At 33.4% G+C, this 16,152-nt stretch overlaps 1 protein-coding gene across 2 annotated transcripts; it reads right to left on the bottom strand.

The window, feature by feature from the left end:
• Positions 1–5,668: 5,668 nt before the first annotated feature.
• LOC134240397 (ELL-associated factor 1-like) lies at positions 5,669–15,631 on the bottom strand. Of its 2 annotated transcripts, XM_062722492.1 has the most exons (8): positions 15,414–15,631; positions 12,191–12,285; positions 11,114–11,250; positions 10,241–10,440; positions 9,159–9,251; positions 8,522–8,593; positions 6,040–6,104; positions 5,669–6,006 (listed from the first exon to the last, which is right to left on the bottom strand). In XM_062722492.1, exons 1-7 carry the CDS (start codon positions 15,511–15,513, stop codon positions 6,061–6,063), a joined length of 741 nt encoding a protein of 246 aa, XP_062578476.1. In that variant the 5' UTR covers positions 15,514–15,631; the 3' UTR covers positions 5,669–6,006; positions 6,040–6,060. The 2 variants fall into 2 exon arrangements, with proteins under 2 accessions (XP_062578476.1, XP_062578475.1); XM_062722491.1 differs by having other exon boundaries at positions 5,669–6,104.
• Between the last annotated feature and the right edge of the window lie 521 nt (positions 15,632–16,152).

Below are 16,152 nucleotides of genomic sequence, written 5' to 3'. Positions count from 1 at the left end.
TCAGAGAAGATCAATTGCCAAAGTCACGGGGATTTTTTATGTGAAATATAAGAATAAAAAAGTAAGATACCTTAATCTGAACACTATATAATTTATGTGTTAAAAAGGGTCAGAAGAGTAAGGGCACAAGTCAAAATTACCGGGTAAAATGTAAGGTTTCTTGACATTTGAAACAACTGTTAAAGATTCCAGCCACTCTTTCACAATTGAATGAGGAATATTACAATAAGGGTTCCAAAACATTTTTAAGCTAATGAATGCTAATATCTGTTTGTTTTTTTTTGTTTGTTTTGTTTTTTTTTTTTTTTTTTTTTTTTTTTTTTTTGCATTTTCCAGTTATTATATATGTACAATAACAAATTTTAAATTATTCTAAAACCAATATAGATTAAGCCACACCACGCCCTGAATTAATAATCCCGAGACAGAGAATTAATGCACTTACTGATACCTACATGTAAAGTTAATTAACAATACAGTTATGTTCAACTTCAATTCTTTATTCGCTCAAAACCTGATCACTGGTGCAAGAGGTACATATATACATATACACAAACAAAAATTACAGTCAAGGGTCAACAAAAAGACAATTATATAAAGAAAAAAGAAAAGTGTGAGAAAAACATATTGCTCAGGAAATCAATAACGAATATATTATCAGTAGTAGGATAACTTTTTCTAAATCCTGTTCGAGATTCATTGATTAGATCTACCTCATCAGCAAAAGTATTTAAACGGTCACAGAGTATACTAGTAAAACGATTTCCTAAAGAACTAAGTAATGTAATTGGTCTGTAATTTTCAGGATGGCTTCTGTCACCTTTACCCTTATAAATATGTTTAACTAACCCTAATATTCTGATATTCAGTCCTCTGGTATTATGCCACTATCAAATTTCACGTTGAATAATTCTACATACAGCGGCAGAAAGCTTGAAATAGTTGTTTTCATATACTCATTCAAAACATAATCACCCCCTGGTGTTTTATTGGTTTTTAACTTCTTTACTGCATTCTATATTCCTTCACATGTGATAGACTGATTATGAATACTATCTTTACTTAAGTCTACATCAATATCTATGTCATTATCTTGGACAATACCTTCCTTTGCTTTCTTTATTACGTATAGGTACAGTGGGATTCTATTACAGATAGTCAAGATATAGGTACAGTGGGATTCTATTATAGATAGTCATGATACAGGTACAGTGGAATTCTATTACAGGTAGTCATGATATAGGAAGAGTGGGATTCTATTACAGGTAGTCATGATATAGGTACAGTGGGATTCTATTACAGATAGTCAAGATATAGGTACAGTGGGATTCTATTATAGATAGTCATGATATAGGTACAGTGGGATTCTATTACAGGTAGTCAAGATAAAACTACAAAGGGATTGTTTTACAGATTGTCATGATATAGGTACAGTAGGATTCTATTATAGATAGTCATGATATAGATACAGTGGGATTCTATAACAGATAGTCAAGATATATGTACAGTGGGATTCTATAACAGATAGTCAAGATATAGGTACAGTGGGATTCTATTACAGATGGTCAAGATATAGGTACAGTGGGAATCTATTATAGATAGTCATGATATTGGTACAGTGGGATTCTATTACAGATAGTCATGATATAGGTACAGTGGGATTCTATTACTAATTGTCATGATAGAAGTACAGTGGGATTCTATTACAGATAGTCACGATATAGGTACAGTGAAATTCTATTACAGATAGTCATGATATAGGTACAGTGGGATTCTATTACAGATTGTCATGATAGGTACAGTGGGATTCTATTACAGGTAGTCATGATACAGGTACAGTGGGATTCTATTACAGATAGTCATGATACAGGTACAGTTGGATTTTATTACAGGTAGTCATGAGAAAGGTATAGTGGGTTTCTATTACAGGCAGTCATGATACAGGTACATTGGGATTCTATTACAGATTATCATGATATAGGTACTAGTGGGATTCTATTACAGGTAGTCATGATATAGGTACAGTGGGATTCTATTACAGATAGTTAAGATAAAGGTACAATGGGATTCTATTACTAATTGTCATGATGGAAGTACACTGGGATTCTATTACAGATAGTCATGATATAGGTACAGTGGGATTCTATTACAGATAGTCCTGATATAGGTGCAATGGGATTCTATTACAGGTAGTCATGATATAGGTACATCGGGATTCTATTACAGATAGTCATGATATTGGTACATTGGGATTCTATTACAGATAGTCATGATATAAGTCCAGTGGGATTCTATTACTAATTGTCATGATAGAAGTACAGTGGGATTCTATTACAGATAGTCATGATATTGGTACAGTGGGATTCTATTACAGATAGTCATGATATAAGTCCAGTGGGATTCTATTACTAATTGTCATGATAGAAGTACAGTGGGATTCTATTACAGATAGTCATGATATAGGTACAGTGGGATTCTTTTACTAATTGTCATGATAGAGGTACAATGGGATTCTATTACAGATGGTCATGATATAGGTACTGTGGGATTCTATTGCAGGTAGTCATGATATAGGTACAATGGGATTCTGTTACAGATTGTCATGATATAGATCCAGTGGTATTCCATTACTAATTGTCATGATAGAAGTACAGTGGGATTCTATTACAGATAGTCATGATATAGGTACAGTGGGTTTCTATTACAGATGGTCATGATATAGGTACAGTGGGATTCTATTGCAGGTAGTCATGATATAGGTACAATGTGATTCTGTTACAGATTGTCATGATATAGATTCAGTGAGATTCTATTACTAATTGTCATGATAGAGGTACAATGGGATTCTATTACAGATAGTCATGATATAGGTACAGTGGGTTTCTATTACAGATGGTCATGATAGAAGTACAGTGGGATTCTATTACAGATAGTCATGATATAGGTACAGTGGGTTTCTATTACAGATGGTCATGATATAGGTACAGTGGGATTCTATTGCAGGTAGTCATGATATAGGTACAATGGGATTCTGTTACAGATTGTCATGATATAGATTCAGTGAGATTCTATTACTAATTGTCATGATAGAGGTACAATGGGATTCTATTACAGATAGTCATGATATAGGTACAGTGGGATTCTATTGCAGGTAGTCATGATATAGTGTCGCAGGCGGGCCGATAGGTCGCCACACAAAAAGGAATATAACGACTAAGTTCTTTAAATATATCACATTTGTTTGGTTTAATACAAATTAAAAAGTTCTGGATCGGAATGTTGTTCGGGTGGAATGGCTTCCTAGCCCAATTTGGGATCTCAGAAGAGATGTAAAGTCTGGTCAAATACTTTGTAGAATACTACTGTGATACTTATACTCGAGCAAGTGAAGAACGTTTGCTCTACTCAATTGCTACACCCAAACTGACCACTTAATAGCACGGGATTTAAAACCCGCCAAGTAAATTTTACTGAACCGATAAAATATTATGGAACACAATTATGGCATTTAAATAAGTTATTTACATAGCGAAAAGGTGTATGTTAAAATATTACGGAACAATGTTTGGACGTTGATTGTGACATATAGGTACAGTGGGATTCTATTACAGATAGTTATGATATAGGTACAAGGGGATTCTGTTACAGATTGTCATGATATAGGTACAATGGGATTCTATAGCAGATTGTCATGATATAGGTACAATGGGATTCTGTTACAGTCATGATATAGGTACAATGGGATTCTGTTACAGATTGTCATGATATATAGGTACAGTGTGTTGGTGTGGTTACCTGCAAACAGTCTTGGTCTGTCATGCCTGTTCAAAGCTGAGGACATGCGTTTAACCGGTGCAAAGCCGATTGATGTACACCAAATGCAGTTGCAACTTCCTGTTACATAGCTCCGGCTAGTGTATCATCGTTAGCCGGGTTGTGTAGGTCTTTTTTAGAGATGTGGTATTGCAGCATCAACATTGAAATCAAATCTTAAATATGGGTTTAATAAGACTTTATCGTTTTTCTAAATCCAAAATATCAATGAAAATAGACCTTTGACTTAGTACAAGAAATCATGTAAAACCCTATTTTCATAAACAGGATTTAATCAAGGGAAATAATTCAAAACTTGGGTTTTTAAAGCCCATGTTGTCCTTTAAATAGGTCAAAGGTATCCAATGATAAAAAGCATAGTTGCTCCATATACTTCCATATGCGTTAACTTTCTTTATTTGTTGAGCATAGAATCATCAGTTGCCATAAATAACTATTGGTGCCACCCTTTTTAGTAGCCTTTTGACTAGAAATATACTGTGAAATCACTTTTTTTTATTGGGGAATTAATTTTCATTGTTTTTAAAGTATGGAGAGACCACAATGAAATGTATGATTTTAAACCTGGAAAACTTGACCCCTACCCATTATACATACATCAACTTGACTCGCTACATTTCATCGCTTTATTTCAAGGAAAACAAGAAAACCTGTCACAAAAATATAAAACATTTGATGCATGAAAGACATTGAACGCGCATATATATACCACCTGACACACATTTTAAAGATTTGCAAAAAGATGGACAATTTAACTGGGGGAAGGGGAGCAGATTTTAAAAAAAACAACATGTCGTAAACATACACATGTATATTTTCAATCAAAAATGGCATACAATAAAACTGTGAAATATTTGTCATTGTAAGTGTTGTACAAATTGTACAGAATTTGAATGCTAAATTTGAGAACTAAAAAGCAATCTTTTTTTTTCATCTGTACTATCACAGTTTTGACAAATTCGAATGTGTTTGTATCCTATGAAATTTGTTGTGTGAGGTTAACATTTAACAATTTCCTTTTATATAAATTTTTTTTCAGCCCATCAAAAGTGCAAAACACACAAAAAATAAATGTACAATTTAATGAAGGGAATATTCCATTTAAACTTAAAGCAATATGGGCTGCATGTATGACATCGGAAAATTTTGTTGAAAATTTGTCATTAACTATTTCAATGAAAGAAAAATAAAACATTTATAAACTTCTTTTGTTCATATTTGCAATGGAAAATTTTTTTAAAGCTTTGATTGAAGAAAAATTGAATTATTGTCGTCCTGTACAATAATGATTTCTTATACATGTATAATACTGTATATTATGTCGTACAGAAATATTTCATCTGAAACATTTTTAAAACTTATTTTGGGTTTATTGGTCATAAGAGTTTAAATTACATACAAATTAATCATAATAGCATATTTTACCTGCAAAATAAAATTCTCAAAAATGCAGCTCATATTGCTTTAATTAGTTTTAATAATCATATGTGTCCAAGATCTTTTTCAAGAGGTATTAAAAAAGATCAAAATCTTAAACGATTTTTTTTCTATTTGAGCCTAAAGATAAATCAAGATGATGTGCATCACAGTATCAATTCAGTGTTCTCCATATGCTTATCTCATAACATAAGAAAGCCTAATATGTACATTAAAATGGAGTCAGTTAATATGGACTAGATAACACTGTTGTGAGAGTAAAACTGCCCCAAATATTGCCTTTTTGACTTTTTTTTTATAATCGTTAAAATGCAAAATGTAATAATGCAAAAATATAATTTATAATATCAGTATATTACCTTTGTAATGCTAAAACAATTTGTATTGTAACATACTAAAAAACAGCTTTTAATCGTGACGACTTTTCACCAGGGTGAAACTAGTTCGCCACAATAAATTTTTGCGATCAAAGCCTTTTTGGATGTGTTGTTAAAAGAGAGAGACTTTAAGGACTGCTTTATAGGAATATTCCAGATGACGAGACTCCTGAACCTCGCGAAAAATTCTCGCACACGAAAAAAAGTTGGTTTACAGTACCATTCTTCCAAACTTCCTATCACTCAGTAAGGATACACTACCCTTACATTGTGTATAAAGCAACAGCATAAGAACAATGTCCGTTTAAAGCAGTACTGGGAGTCCTCTATGACAACAATGTCAACAACTTCTCCAAATCTTCCCAGAATTCCACTTTTCCAACCTTCCAACCTTCCCAGAATTCCCAGGCTCTCAATCGCTCTCACTATCGTCGTCACTCAATTCCAGATCTTTACCTGTATATAAAGCAATAAAATTAAATCATGTACAGCAAAACTCGTTTAGTACGAACACGGATATTGCGAATTTACGGTTATAACGAAGTCATCTTGAATCCCCAGCTGTATAAATTTTATGACTTTCTTACACGGTTATAACAAATTACGGTTATAGCGAAGTAATTTCATAAGTCCCTGTGACTTCGTTATAACCGAGTTTTACTGTATATGCTCAAAAACAAAGGAAGCAAATTAAGTGGGGGGCACAATTAAACATTTTCAATTATAGGCACTATCAATTACCAAAAATTCCTTGAAAAGCAAAATCAAAGGTCATCAGATGCTATTATTGATGGGACACAAGCATGAAATAGCTATGTTTTCAAGGTATTCCAAATATCATCAAAATTATTAGGGGAGGAGCTGTGCCCCCCCCCCCCCCCTCAGTTCCTATGGCCATGACGCTCACCAAATTCTCTACCAAGACTGTAACTCTATAGGCTACTTGAAATGGTCTAAAATACTAGAATAAGGTTTACTTAAATTTAAAATATTTCATATATTATATAATATATTTCATATATTATACAAGGGTTGATCCAAAAGTAATGTCACAACTTCTATAAAAGAGCTTCTAGTCAACGTAAATCAATGAAATTATACATGATTGAGGCTATATTTATTATAGATCTGTCCTGAAAAATTCAAATTAAAATGATTAATACTTTTCAAAATATCGAATTATATACAATTATATACAAAGTGCAATAAAAATTATTACGGTAGTTGCTGCATCTAAATAACGTCATGACAGATACGCGCCGTCATACACTTGAACGCTTCCTCTCATTCCATTAAAAATATTTGAGATTCACTAACACATTCACATATAATTCTCTTTTTAAAGGAATTATTGGCACCCATTGTACTCTCACTCTATATATAAATTAGTCCTCTGTCAAAATTCTTTTAACAGTACCATAAGACAAACTTAAAATTTCTCATATCGCTGTATCTTCCTAACCGTCTCTCTTTTTGGACAACGTCAAACACCACTGATTGTATCCGCCTGACATCCCTTTTTTGGTCCCTCTGTCCTCTGCCGATCATTCAATGATCCATGACCCGCTAAAAATTGCTGAAAACATCCATAAACAAGTTTCTATTTACATTCCCTCTTCTGTATGTCTGATTTATCATCGTAACTGTTTCTACGGGCAATTTCCTCATTTTGAAGCAAAAATGCATCACAGCTCATTTCAGCAGTTATTCTCCATTTCCTCTGTTCAACACAGCAGATTCAAATAACAATGTTTATGATCAAAAAGCAAAGACGTCATTTTATTTTCAACTTAAGACTAGAAAATGTCGAAAAATGTTGTATTTCAAAATATTGGGCAATTAGACGCTTTTTAGATGCTTTTTAATGTGTTTAATATCTTTTCTCATTCTAACAATATACACTTTGAAACATGACGTTTAGTTGTGACGCGGCGACACCCCCTATGTTTAATATTTTGAAAGTTTATAAAATCAATTTAATTAAATATTATTTAATGAAAATTTCCAGTTTGATTAGATTTATTTTTATGCATCTTTTGGTATATAATATTTGATAATGTGACGCCAAATATTAAAAAGATATTGACACAGTGACATTACTTTTGGATCAACCCTCGTAAAAGACTTTTGCGAAGTAAGACCACTTAAACATTTGAAACAGAAGGACACAAGCCCATTTTAATAACTACCAAGATTTAAAAACTTTTTTAATGCTGATTTTTCCTATAGAAAAAATTGTTTCTCTCCTGTAGCACCAGCAACAATGAAGACTAGGAATAGACACAAAATTTCAGTCTTTTGACAAATCCCGGGTCAGAGTTTGAAGTCAAGGACCTGGTAAAATTGGAAACAGGCATGTGGAAACTGCACACTTATAAGCCCAAAGGGTGTGTAAATATTCTGAGGCATAAGCCTCCTTATTATCACCAAATTTGAAATAAAATTTTAATGTTAGTTTATTTTACTTCAATTTCCATGGAACTCTTTTGCAAAGGAGACACAAAAAGTATAAAAATTGAAAATGACTTCCAAGGAACAGGTTGAAAACAATAGCGAGACAATAAATTGATAGAAATGGATTTCAGTCTTTCTCAGATCATTTCCTTGGCATGGAATGGCAAATAAGAATAAAATTACTTGATAAAGATTTTGCAAAGATTGAGTTTTGGTGAATGGTGAAAATGCAGCACAACCATGCATTACATACACTGAGTTCAACAATACCCAGAATGTTGAAGTTATGCATTTCACTTTAAGGATTATTTTTTAAGGAGGGGACGTAGTGTGTGTGTGGGGGGGGGGGGGGGGGTGTTAACAGGTGTTAAATACTTACCGGTACACATGATATCAGAGGTGAGTTGTTTAAGACTTACCCAGGATGTTGGAGGAAGGAGGGGCTGACTGATAGAGAGGCTGGGATCTAAACAGACCCTGTCCTGATTTATCTGTAACAAAATAAATCTAAGAATAACTATTACATCACACAGGTAACAGGAGGGGCTGACTGATAGAGAGGCTGGGATCTAAACAGACCCTGTCCTGATTTATCTGTAACAAAATAAATCTAAGAATAACTATTACATCACACAGGTAACAGGAGGGGCTGACTAATAGAGAGGCTGGGATCTAAACAGACCCTGTCCTGATTTCCCTGTAATGAAATAAAACTAAAAATAACTTTTACATCATACAGGTAACCCCCAACAAACCCTGCCCTGATTTCTCTGTAATGAAATAAAACCTCCACATCAGAAAACAGTCTAAAAATATCTATTCCATCATACAGGTACCCCCCCCCCCCCAAAAAAAAACTCTGTGTTTTCCCCTTTTGGTTTTTTTTTTCATTTTTTTTCTTTAGATACTGAAAGATATGTTTTTTATTTGAAGGTGGACACTTGACATAGATAAAAAAACCTTGAAGAGGTACATGATGAGACACAGGTGATCTGTAATCAATTAAGAAATCTGCTTGGATTGATATATTGTGTGACAAAGTGTAAAGGTACTCACCATTGTTTGTTTTGGACTCGTCTTCTGAGTCACTAGCTGAGTTATCCGAGTCGCTGGATGAGTCACTACTGCTGCTGATAAATCCAATCCAACCTAAACAGAAAACATACTACTATAATACTGTACAGTAAAATATTTATATTTGCAAATGTTTGCCCTTATATAACACTATTTAAACAAGGCAATTTTACATCTCAGTAAAAAATGTTTGTCATATGTGCCCATAAATTGATTGTTTGGTCATAAGTAGGACTGGAGTGGGACGATCCACCGGTGCACCGATGCATCGCAGTATTCACTTTGACGATCTACGGATCGATTCATATGAATAAGTATCACGATACCTTACCGCTTTTTTTTTAATTTGTAAAAATTTCCGGGCTTAAGATTTCGAAATTTTTAGTCTTTTAGTCTGTATCATCACGACGTTTAAACAAACACAAATAAAGTACAAACGTCTTGTTGATACAGAATTCTAAATATAAGCGTTAAAATGGCGTCCGACACGCCAGATTACATCAAATAAACGAAACCAATTGGCAGTAAATCGGGTGTCTGGGATGTATATTAAAAAGACGGGGCAGGAACAACAGTCAATTTGAGTCAAGAAACTCTAATTCCCAGATCATTTGTTAAATTAGTTTATTTGCACAGTCACACTGTTTTGTTCAAAATTAAATGTTCTAAAAAATTATCTAGTTTTATTTGGTTTTAAATGTATCATGATATGTATCGTATCGCACCTAAGGTATCGTGATATGTGTCGGATCAGCTAAGTTCAGTATCGTCCCAGCCCTAGTCATAAGCGATCTATGTAATTTCACTGTCATAAATGATCGATGTGTTAATGCATTCTAATTATACCCCTGAGTTTTGAAAAAATGTAAATCTCTTATGGATTTTTATGAAAATCTTCAGTGCCTTACTATTTTTAATAAATCAGTCACAAATATAAATCTAAGTAATAAGGTATCATTTTTTGAGTTTTATGAGATTTGATCATGTGACCAACCTGTTTTAAATAAAATTCAAATTTCTTAAGTAAAACCTTGTAATATTTGATGAGAACAAGTCTGTCTTACTCTGTTCCGGTTTCTGGGAGTCCTCCATTTTAGGGTCATCGTGTACGGGGGTGACGGTCGGGGACTCTACCTGGGGGGTCGGGGGGCTGACGCTGACTGAAGACGAGGCCACGGCTTTCTGTTTGACTGGGGATCTCTTGTTGACATCCACAGGGGTCAAAGGTCGGCTGCTCTGGGATATTTTACTACTGCCCTCCATTCTGTTAAAACATAATATTATAAATGCAATACTGTAGATTCTTTATTTTTTGCAAGTACTTATTGCCGTGAATGGGCTCTTCAACGGCAAATCGCGAGAATTATAATTCGCGAATGGCCAACTGATCAAGAGATCTTACATAAATGTCATCACTAAAAAAATACAATCAAGAAATTTTATTTCGCATGTGGTGCTTCTTGCGAAATTACCTGATAATTAATTTCACATGTATATTAGGAATCTACAGTTTAATTTTTAATTTTTTTAAATATTGTATTAAAGTGACAAGAAATAAAGGCATTTTCCTATCCCTCTGTACTTGAAAATTACAAACTGAACTTATTGAAAGAGATAAAATCAAAATAGTCAATTTACTTTATTTCTCCATCAATGTACTGGTTCATCATAGGTGCAGTTAAAAAAAAATCATGTGCAGGGCGGTCAAATAGCTAGACAGAAGCAAGGCTTGTAGCTCGTGGATTGGAGGAATCAAGAACATGTAAATATAAGGAATAACTGTCAGATTTTTCCATTTCATGACAATGATTAATCGATTGGCTTGCGTGATAATTTTATGCCTTTGGCATTTATGCTAATTATCAAGCAGGCCAGTGGATTGATAACATCATGAAATCGAAAATAAGACAGTTATTCCTAAATGATTTTAGACAAACCTGGTCTTTTTTAAGTTGACAGTGTTGGAGAGTCGCTCCAGAGTGAATGCCCCTGTCTGATGGTCTATAATTAGAACGCATTCTTTAGGACTCGGCCGCTTGTTGCCTTTGTACATGGTGTGTGATGTACCAGAACCCTACAATGAGGTGATCAATTGTCCAAGTTTCATATATATCAATTAGAAATGCTGATATGATACATATGTATGTTGAACAGTGATATCTAGGATACTGATATCTCTTAATTTGATGCATAAAAGACTGATCTTAAAGACTGAAAAACTCAAATACTGATATCTTAAATATTAATAATATCTGAGAGACTGATTTCACAAATGTCTGGAAAAAAGTTCTTACTTTTACTAAAAGTCAGCCTACATACATAGTTTTATCTAAATTAGTAAAATGTTTTAAATATAGAAGTGTCATCTTTACCTCGACTTATAGTCTATTTTATCCTGAAACTACCCCTTGCATTGACCAAATATTAAAGGTAACCTTATAAACCAAAGCTTTATCCAGTCACTGCCCTAAAAAAGCCTTGTGCATTGTGACGTCATGTTCATTGCAATGTTTACGCCATGGCGTCATAGTTTCAACTGAACAGATGTGCCTATATCATTCGGAAAAAGCTTGTTTTGGATGTTCAAATATAAAATTTTGTTGCAGGATAAACAAAATACATGATAACTATCTTGAAATATTAGCAATATTTGGGCTCAGGTTGAAAACGTAAAAGTGCTCGGCAAGCCTCACCCTCTATCACATTTTCTTACCCTCACCCAAATATCGCTTATATTTCAAGACAGTAACCATGTATTTTATATATATATATATAGAACTGATATGTTTATCTTGATGTACAGTCTATATATGGAAGTGGCATTTTTATCTTGACGTAGTGTATATATAATATAAAAGTAACATATTTATATTGATTTAGTCTATATATAGAAGTGTCATCTTTACCTAAACGTAGTCTAAATATAGAAGTGACATCTTTACCTCGACGTAGTCTATATTTAGAAGTGTCATCTTTACCTCGACATAGTTTATATTTAGAAGTGTCATGTTTACCTCGACATGGGGCAGTCCCACTGTCACCTGGTGCCCCTCCCCTACATCCACCAGTCCTTGTTGTGACGTGTCAACTGATGCTGGCATGAAATCATCTGAAAAACACGTAATAAATCAGTTTAAAATGTATTAACCGACACTGACATGAAATCATCTGAAAAACACCCAATAAATCCCTTTAAAATGTATTGACCGACACTGACATGAAATCATCTGAAAAACACGTAATAAATCAGTTAAAATGTATCAACCGACACTGGCATGAAATCGTCTGAAAAACACGTAATAAATCACTTAAAATGTATTGACCGATGATGGCATGAAACGTTGCTCCCCCGGTCCCACCCCACCCTTGAATGTTGTGCAAAACTTACACAAGTGTGGATAACTCCTGAAAAAGACTTTGGTAGAATTTTTAATCTTCAATCTACTCAAATCTGTTCAGCCTACCACCACAAGAGTTGAGAGTTTTAGTGTTTTCCCTAAGAACCGACTACCAGCCAAATTTACCGCTTCAATTGACAAAATTGCCACTTTGAAATAACAATTTGTTGTAAGGTCCACAAGAATTTGTTCATAAACCTCATACCCTACACTTTTACAACTGATCTTTAACCCTTTACTTTAAAATAAACAGTTCCAGCACAATATCCCAATAAAGGTTATATAGCTTTATAAAACTTTAAAGCTTTATCAAAGTATTTAGAATACCTTGATCAAGGTATTCTATGTAATGAAAATTCAAAAAAATTCTTTAAAAATTAAATACTGAAAGTCGAGTTCTGAGTTTTTGTCAGTGTGTCTATTCCTGCATGAAAAATACTCTGGTATCAAAAAGAAAGCATAAAATAACTTCTCCTCACTCGAGACATTTTTATACTGATTTGTTTGTGTTTAAGTATTTTACATGCATGTGTGAATTTACTGACAACAACTCAGAACTCGACTTTAAGTATTTAGTTTTTAAAGAATTTTTTTGAATTTTCATCACATAAAATTCCTTGATCAAGGAATTTTAAATACCTTCAGTTGATAAAGCTTTATCAACATGATCAAGCTATTTAAGAAATAAGGTATAATTTTTTAAACATCTATCGGGATATAAATACGGGTTGGTCACAAGATTAAATTCCATAAAGCCCGGGCATTATGGAATTTAATCTCGTGACCAACCAGTATTTATAGCCCTATAGATGTTTTAAAATGAGACCTTATTACTTATATTTACATTTGGGACTTATTCATACTTTATATTTTTCTGATTATGACTTTTAACGTGTGAAATGCATTATTTTTCAAACTCAACGGCAAGCATTGTAATCCACTGATCGCGCGTCGACCCTTTATGACGTCACTGAGAAATTACGTCAAACGATTATCCAAACGCACATCTATGACCTCTTGAACCCATACCTGTATTAATACAGTTATAGATACGCATTCCTTTAAGTAGTTTTATATGAAGGAAAACATTTGCAAATGTAAATATTTAAGAAATAAACAACGTTATTCAGTGAACATGGCGTTATGAATAGCAATTGCTCTGCTGGCATATTCCATGATGCGCGCTAGCGCATCATGGAAAATATGCCAGCAGAGCTATTGCTATTCATAATGCCATGTTCACTGAATAATCGTTGTTTATTACTTATATTTGCATTCTTTGAGTTTTTCAAGAATATCAGAGGAAATCCTGACTTACAGTAACTTACATAAGGACGCAGCTTCTTGTCTTTAGTAATGAAAAACATACGGCTTTAAAATCACTACACCTGATCAATGATCCTTTTCTCTAATAAATCACAAACAATTTATAAAGTATTTCCCTCTCAAACACAGTTATCTGGATACATGCAGCGCCGTCATCACATTCTCTTAATTTTTGTTTTGATGCAGTTGTGACGTCATCGATCAACGTTATTGAAACCCTCTGACAAAAATCAATAATTTAAATCTATGATGAAAAATAAGAATGCTTTGATAATGATTATTACTCCAGAATGCTTTTCTATGATTTTTTTTTTTAGTTTTTCTATTTATTATTAATAGCTGAAATCATTCTTGAAGTAGATATACTAGTTAAATTTTCTCTTTCTGAATGTTATTACCCAAGTGTGAAGAGTTATCGTTCTTTGTACAAATATGCATGATACGAAAAAATATAAATATAGCCGTTCTTTAAATTTTTAAAAAGTTTCATTATACAATTAAATACATTGACCAAAATTAAATTTTTAAAGATATGAATCAGCAATTTTAAATATTCTGAATTTCCTTTTTTACAAAGTATATTATTAAAAACTTATTTTTATTCCTCTCATGAAACATTTCATATATATACTTCTCAACACGGTTCATAAGTGTAGTAAAGATTGTTCTACACGAGTGTGATAGAGCAATTGCACTCATAGCAGAAGCAGTTGCGTCTATAGTGCTATGGATGCAGTTGAAGCCTGCAGGTTCATAGTGGGAGAGAGCTGTGGATTATTAATTACACAGTCAGTTAGTGACCTACTACGGAATCATACAGGGTCTGAAATGGAAATCCGTATTGGGCGAGGCGAAGCCGAGTCCCAATACGGATTTCCATTTCACACCCTGTATGATTCCGTATTAGGTCACTAACTGACTGTGTAACGAATTTATCCCGCTGAAGACCTAACGTTAATTCTGAAATATTTAAAAAAAAAATATATGTGCATATTATGAAAATATCACGTTTTAATCCAATAACAATCAACATAAAATACCGTAACAAGAAATTTAAGTAATCAAACTACCTACGATAACCGTTTCTTAGCCGCCATTTTTATTTACAATAACAACGCTTCGAACGGAATAGCGTGCCCGATTTTCATATTACGCCTTGACGGAGACGTAATATGGAAACGGAGACGTAATACGGAAAATTTCAGGGCGTCATGTGATCAGCTTTTATCCAATCAGCAATCGACAAATTTGTCTGAAGCGGGATAAATGCTAATATATAGCTTTATCGAGGTATTGTGCTGGACCTGATAAAATGAAAACACTGAGTTTTAGCAATAAACCAATGTAAACATAAACATTTCGCTCACGAAACTCAAAGGTTATGTCTTCATTGGTTTATTGATAAAACTGCCGACTCCTGTGCTACTACATACGTAAATTTTATCTCACATTTTCAAAGTTCTTACAAAAATATAGTATCTCAGCATTAACAGATACTGAGATAGATACTCACAGCGGAAAGAGTGGAAGGCAACTCGAGATTTAGGATCAAAACTTGAACCTAACTTAAGTTCATGGACTTTGCTATCGACTGGAAGTATCTTCTCTGTCATTTCAAAGATAAAAAACTGTCCACTGTGTAGATAAAATTGAAATAAACACGAAAACAGACCAACATCTGCTACATTTCGATCAAGCTTCACAATTTTTCAATACTGTTCGGTATATTTGGAATACCGCGCCCGATCAAATTTTACCAAATTTGTGGGTTTGTCCCGAAATAATTATTCTCTTTTAATATAGTTACCCCTACTAAAAAAAATAGACAAGGGAGGGGGTCTAAAAATAGGAAATTCGCTACCATAAATTTTTACCAGACTTTCTATCTAGTTTCTGGGTAGCTTGCGCTGTCAACCAAATATTTTTATAGTACGGGTAGCTATATATTAAAAGAAGATAAATTATTCGTGACAAGCTATGGAATGCCATGTATATGGAATGCCATATACGACAGCCAACTCCTTACTGCCAACTGCTGACTTCTTACTGCCAACTGTCAGCTGCTTACTGTTAACTGCCACATATATTTGAATAAATTTGATTTTTATATTGATATTTATGTGAATTTTCAAAAAAAAAAAAAAAAAAAAAAAAAAAAAGGCGCGGATCTAGAACATTTCTTCCAAGAGGGTCACTCATGTTAAAAAAATCTAACCCAGAAATTTCTTGACAACAACAAACAAAAAAAAAAA

The sequence above is a fragment of the Saccostrea cucullata genome, unplaced genomic scaffold (genome assembly GCF_032062105.1).
Source record: "Saccostrea cucullata isolate Sc308-1 unplaced genomic scaffold, CSIRO_AGI_Scuc_v1 ctg7459, whole genome shotgun sequence".
NCBI lineage: Eukaryota > Metazoa > Mollusca > Bivalvia > Ostreida > Ostreidae > Saccostrea > Saccostrea cuccullata.
This window is presented reverse-complemented; position numbering and strand designations above follow the sequence as displayed.

What these genes read in the sequence shown, in the direction of transcription:
- LOC134240397 (XM_062722491.1), bottom strand. Translation starts at nt 15,513, where the DNA reads ATGACAGAGAAGATACTTCCAGTCGATAGCAAAGTCCATGAACTTAAG. An exon ending in TGCCTTCCACTCTTTCCGCT is followed by an intron (nt 12,286 to 15,413) that starts GTGAGTATCTAT and finishes CGTGTTTTTCAG; the next exon opens with ATGATTTCATGCCAGCATCA. An exon ending in TGGGACTGCCCCATGTCGAG is followed by an intron (nt 11,251 to 12,190) that starts GTAAACATGACA and finishes ACCTCATTGTAG; the next exon opens with GGTTCTGGTACATCACACAC.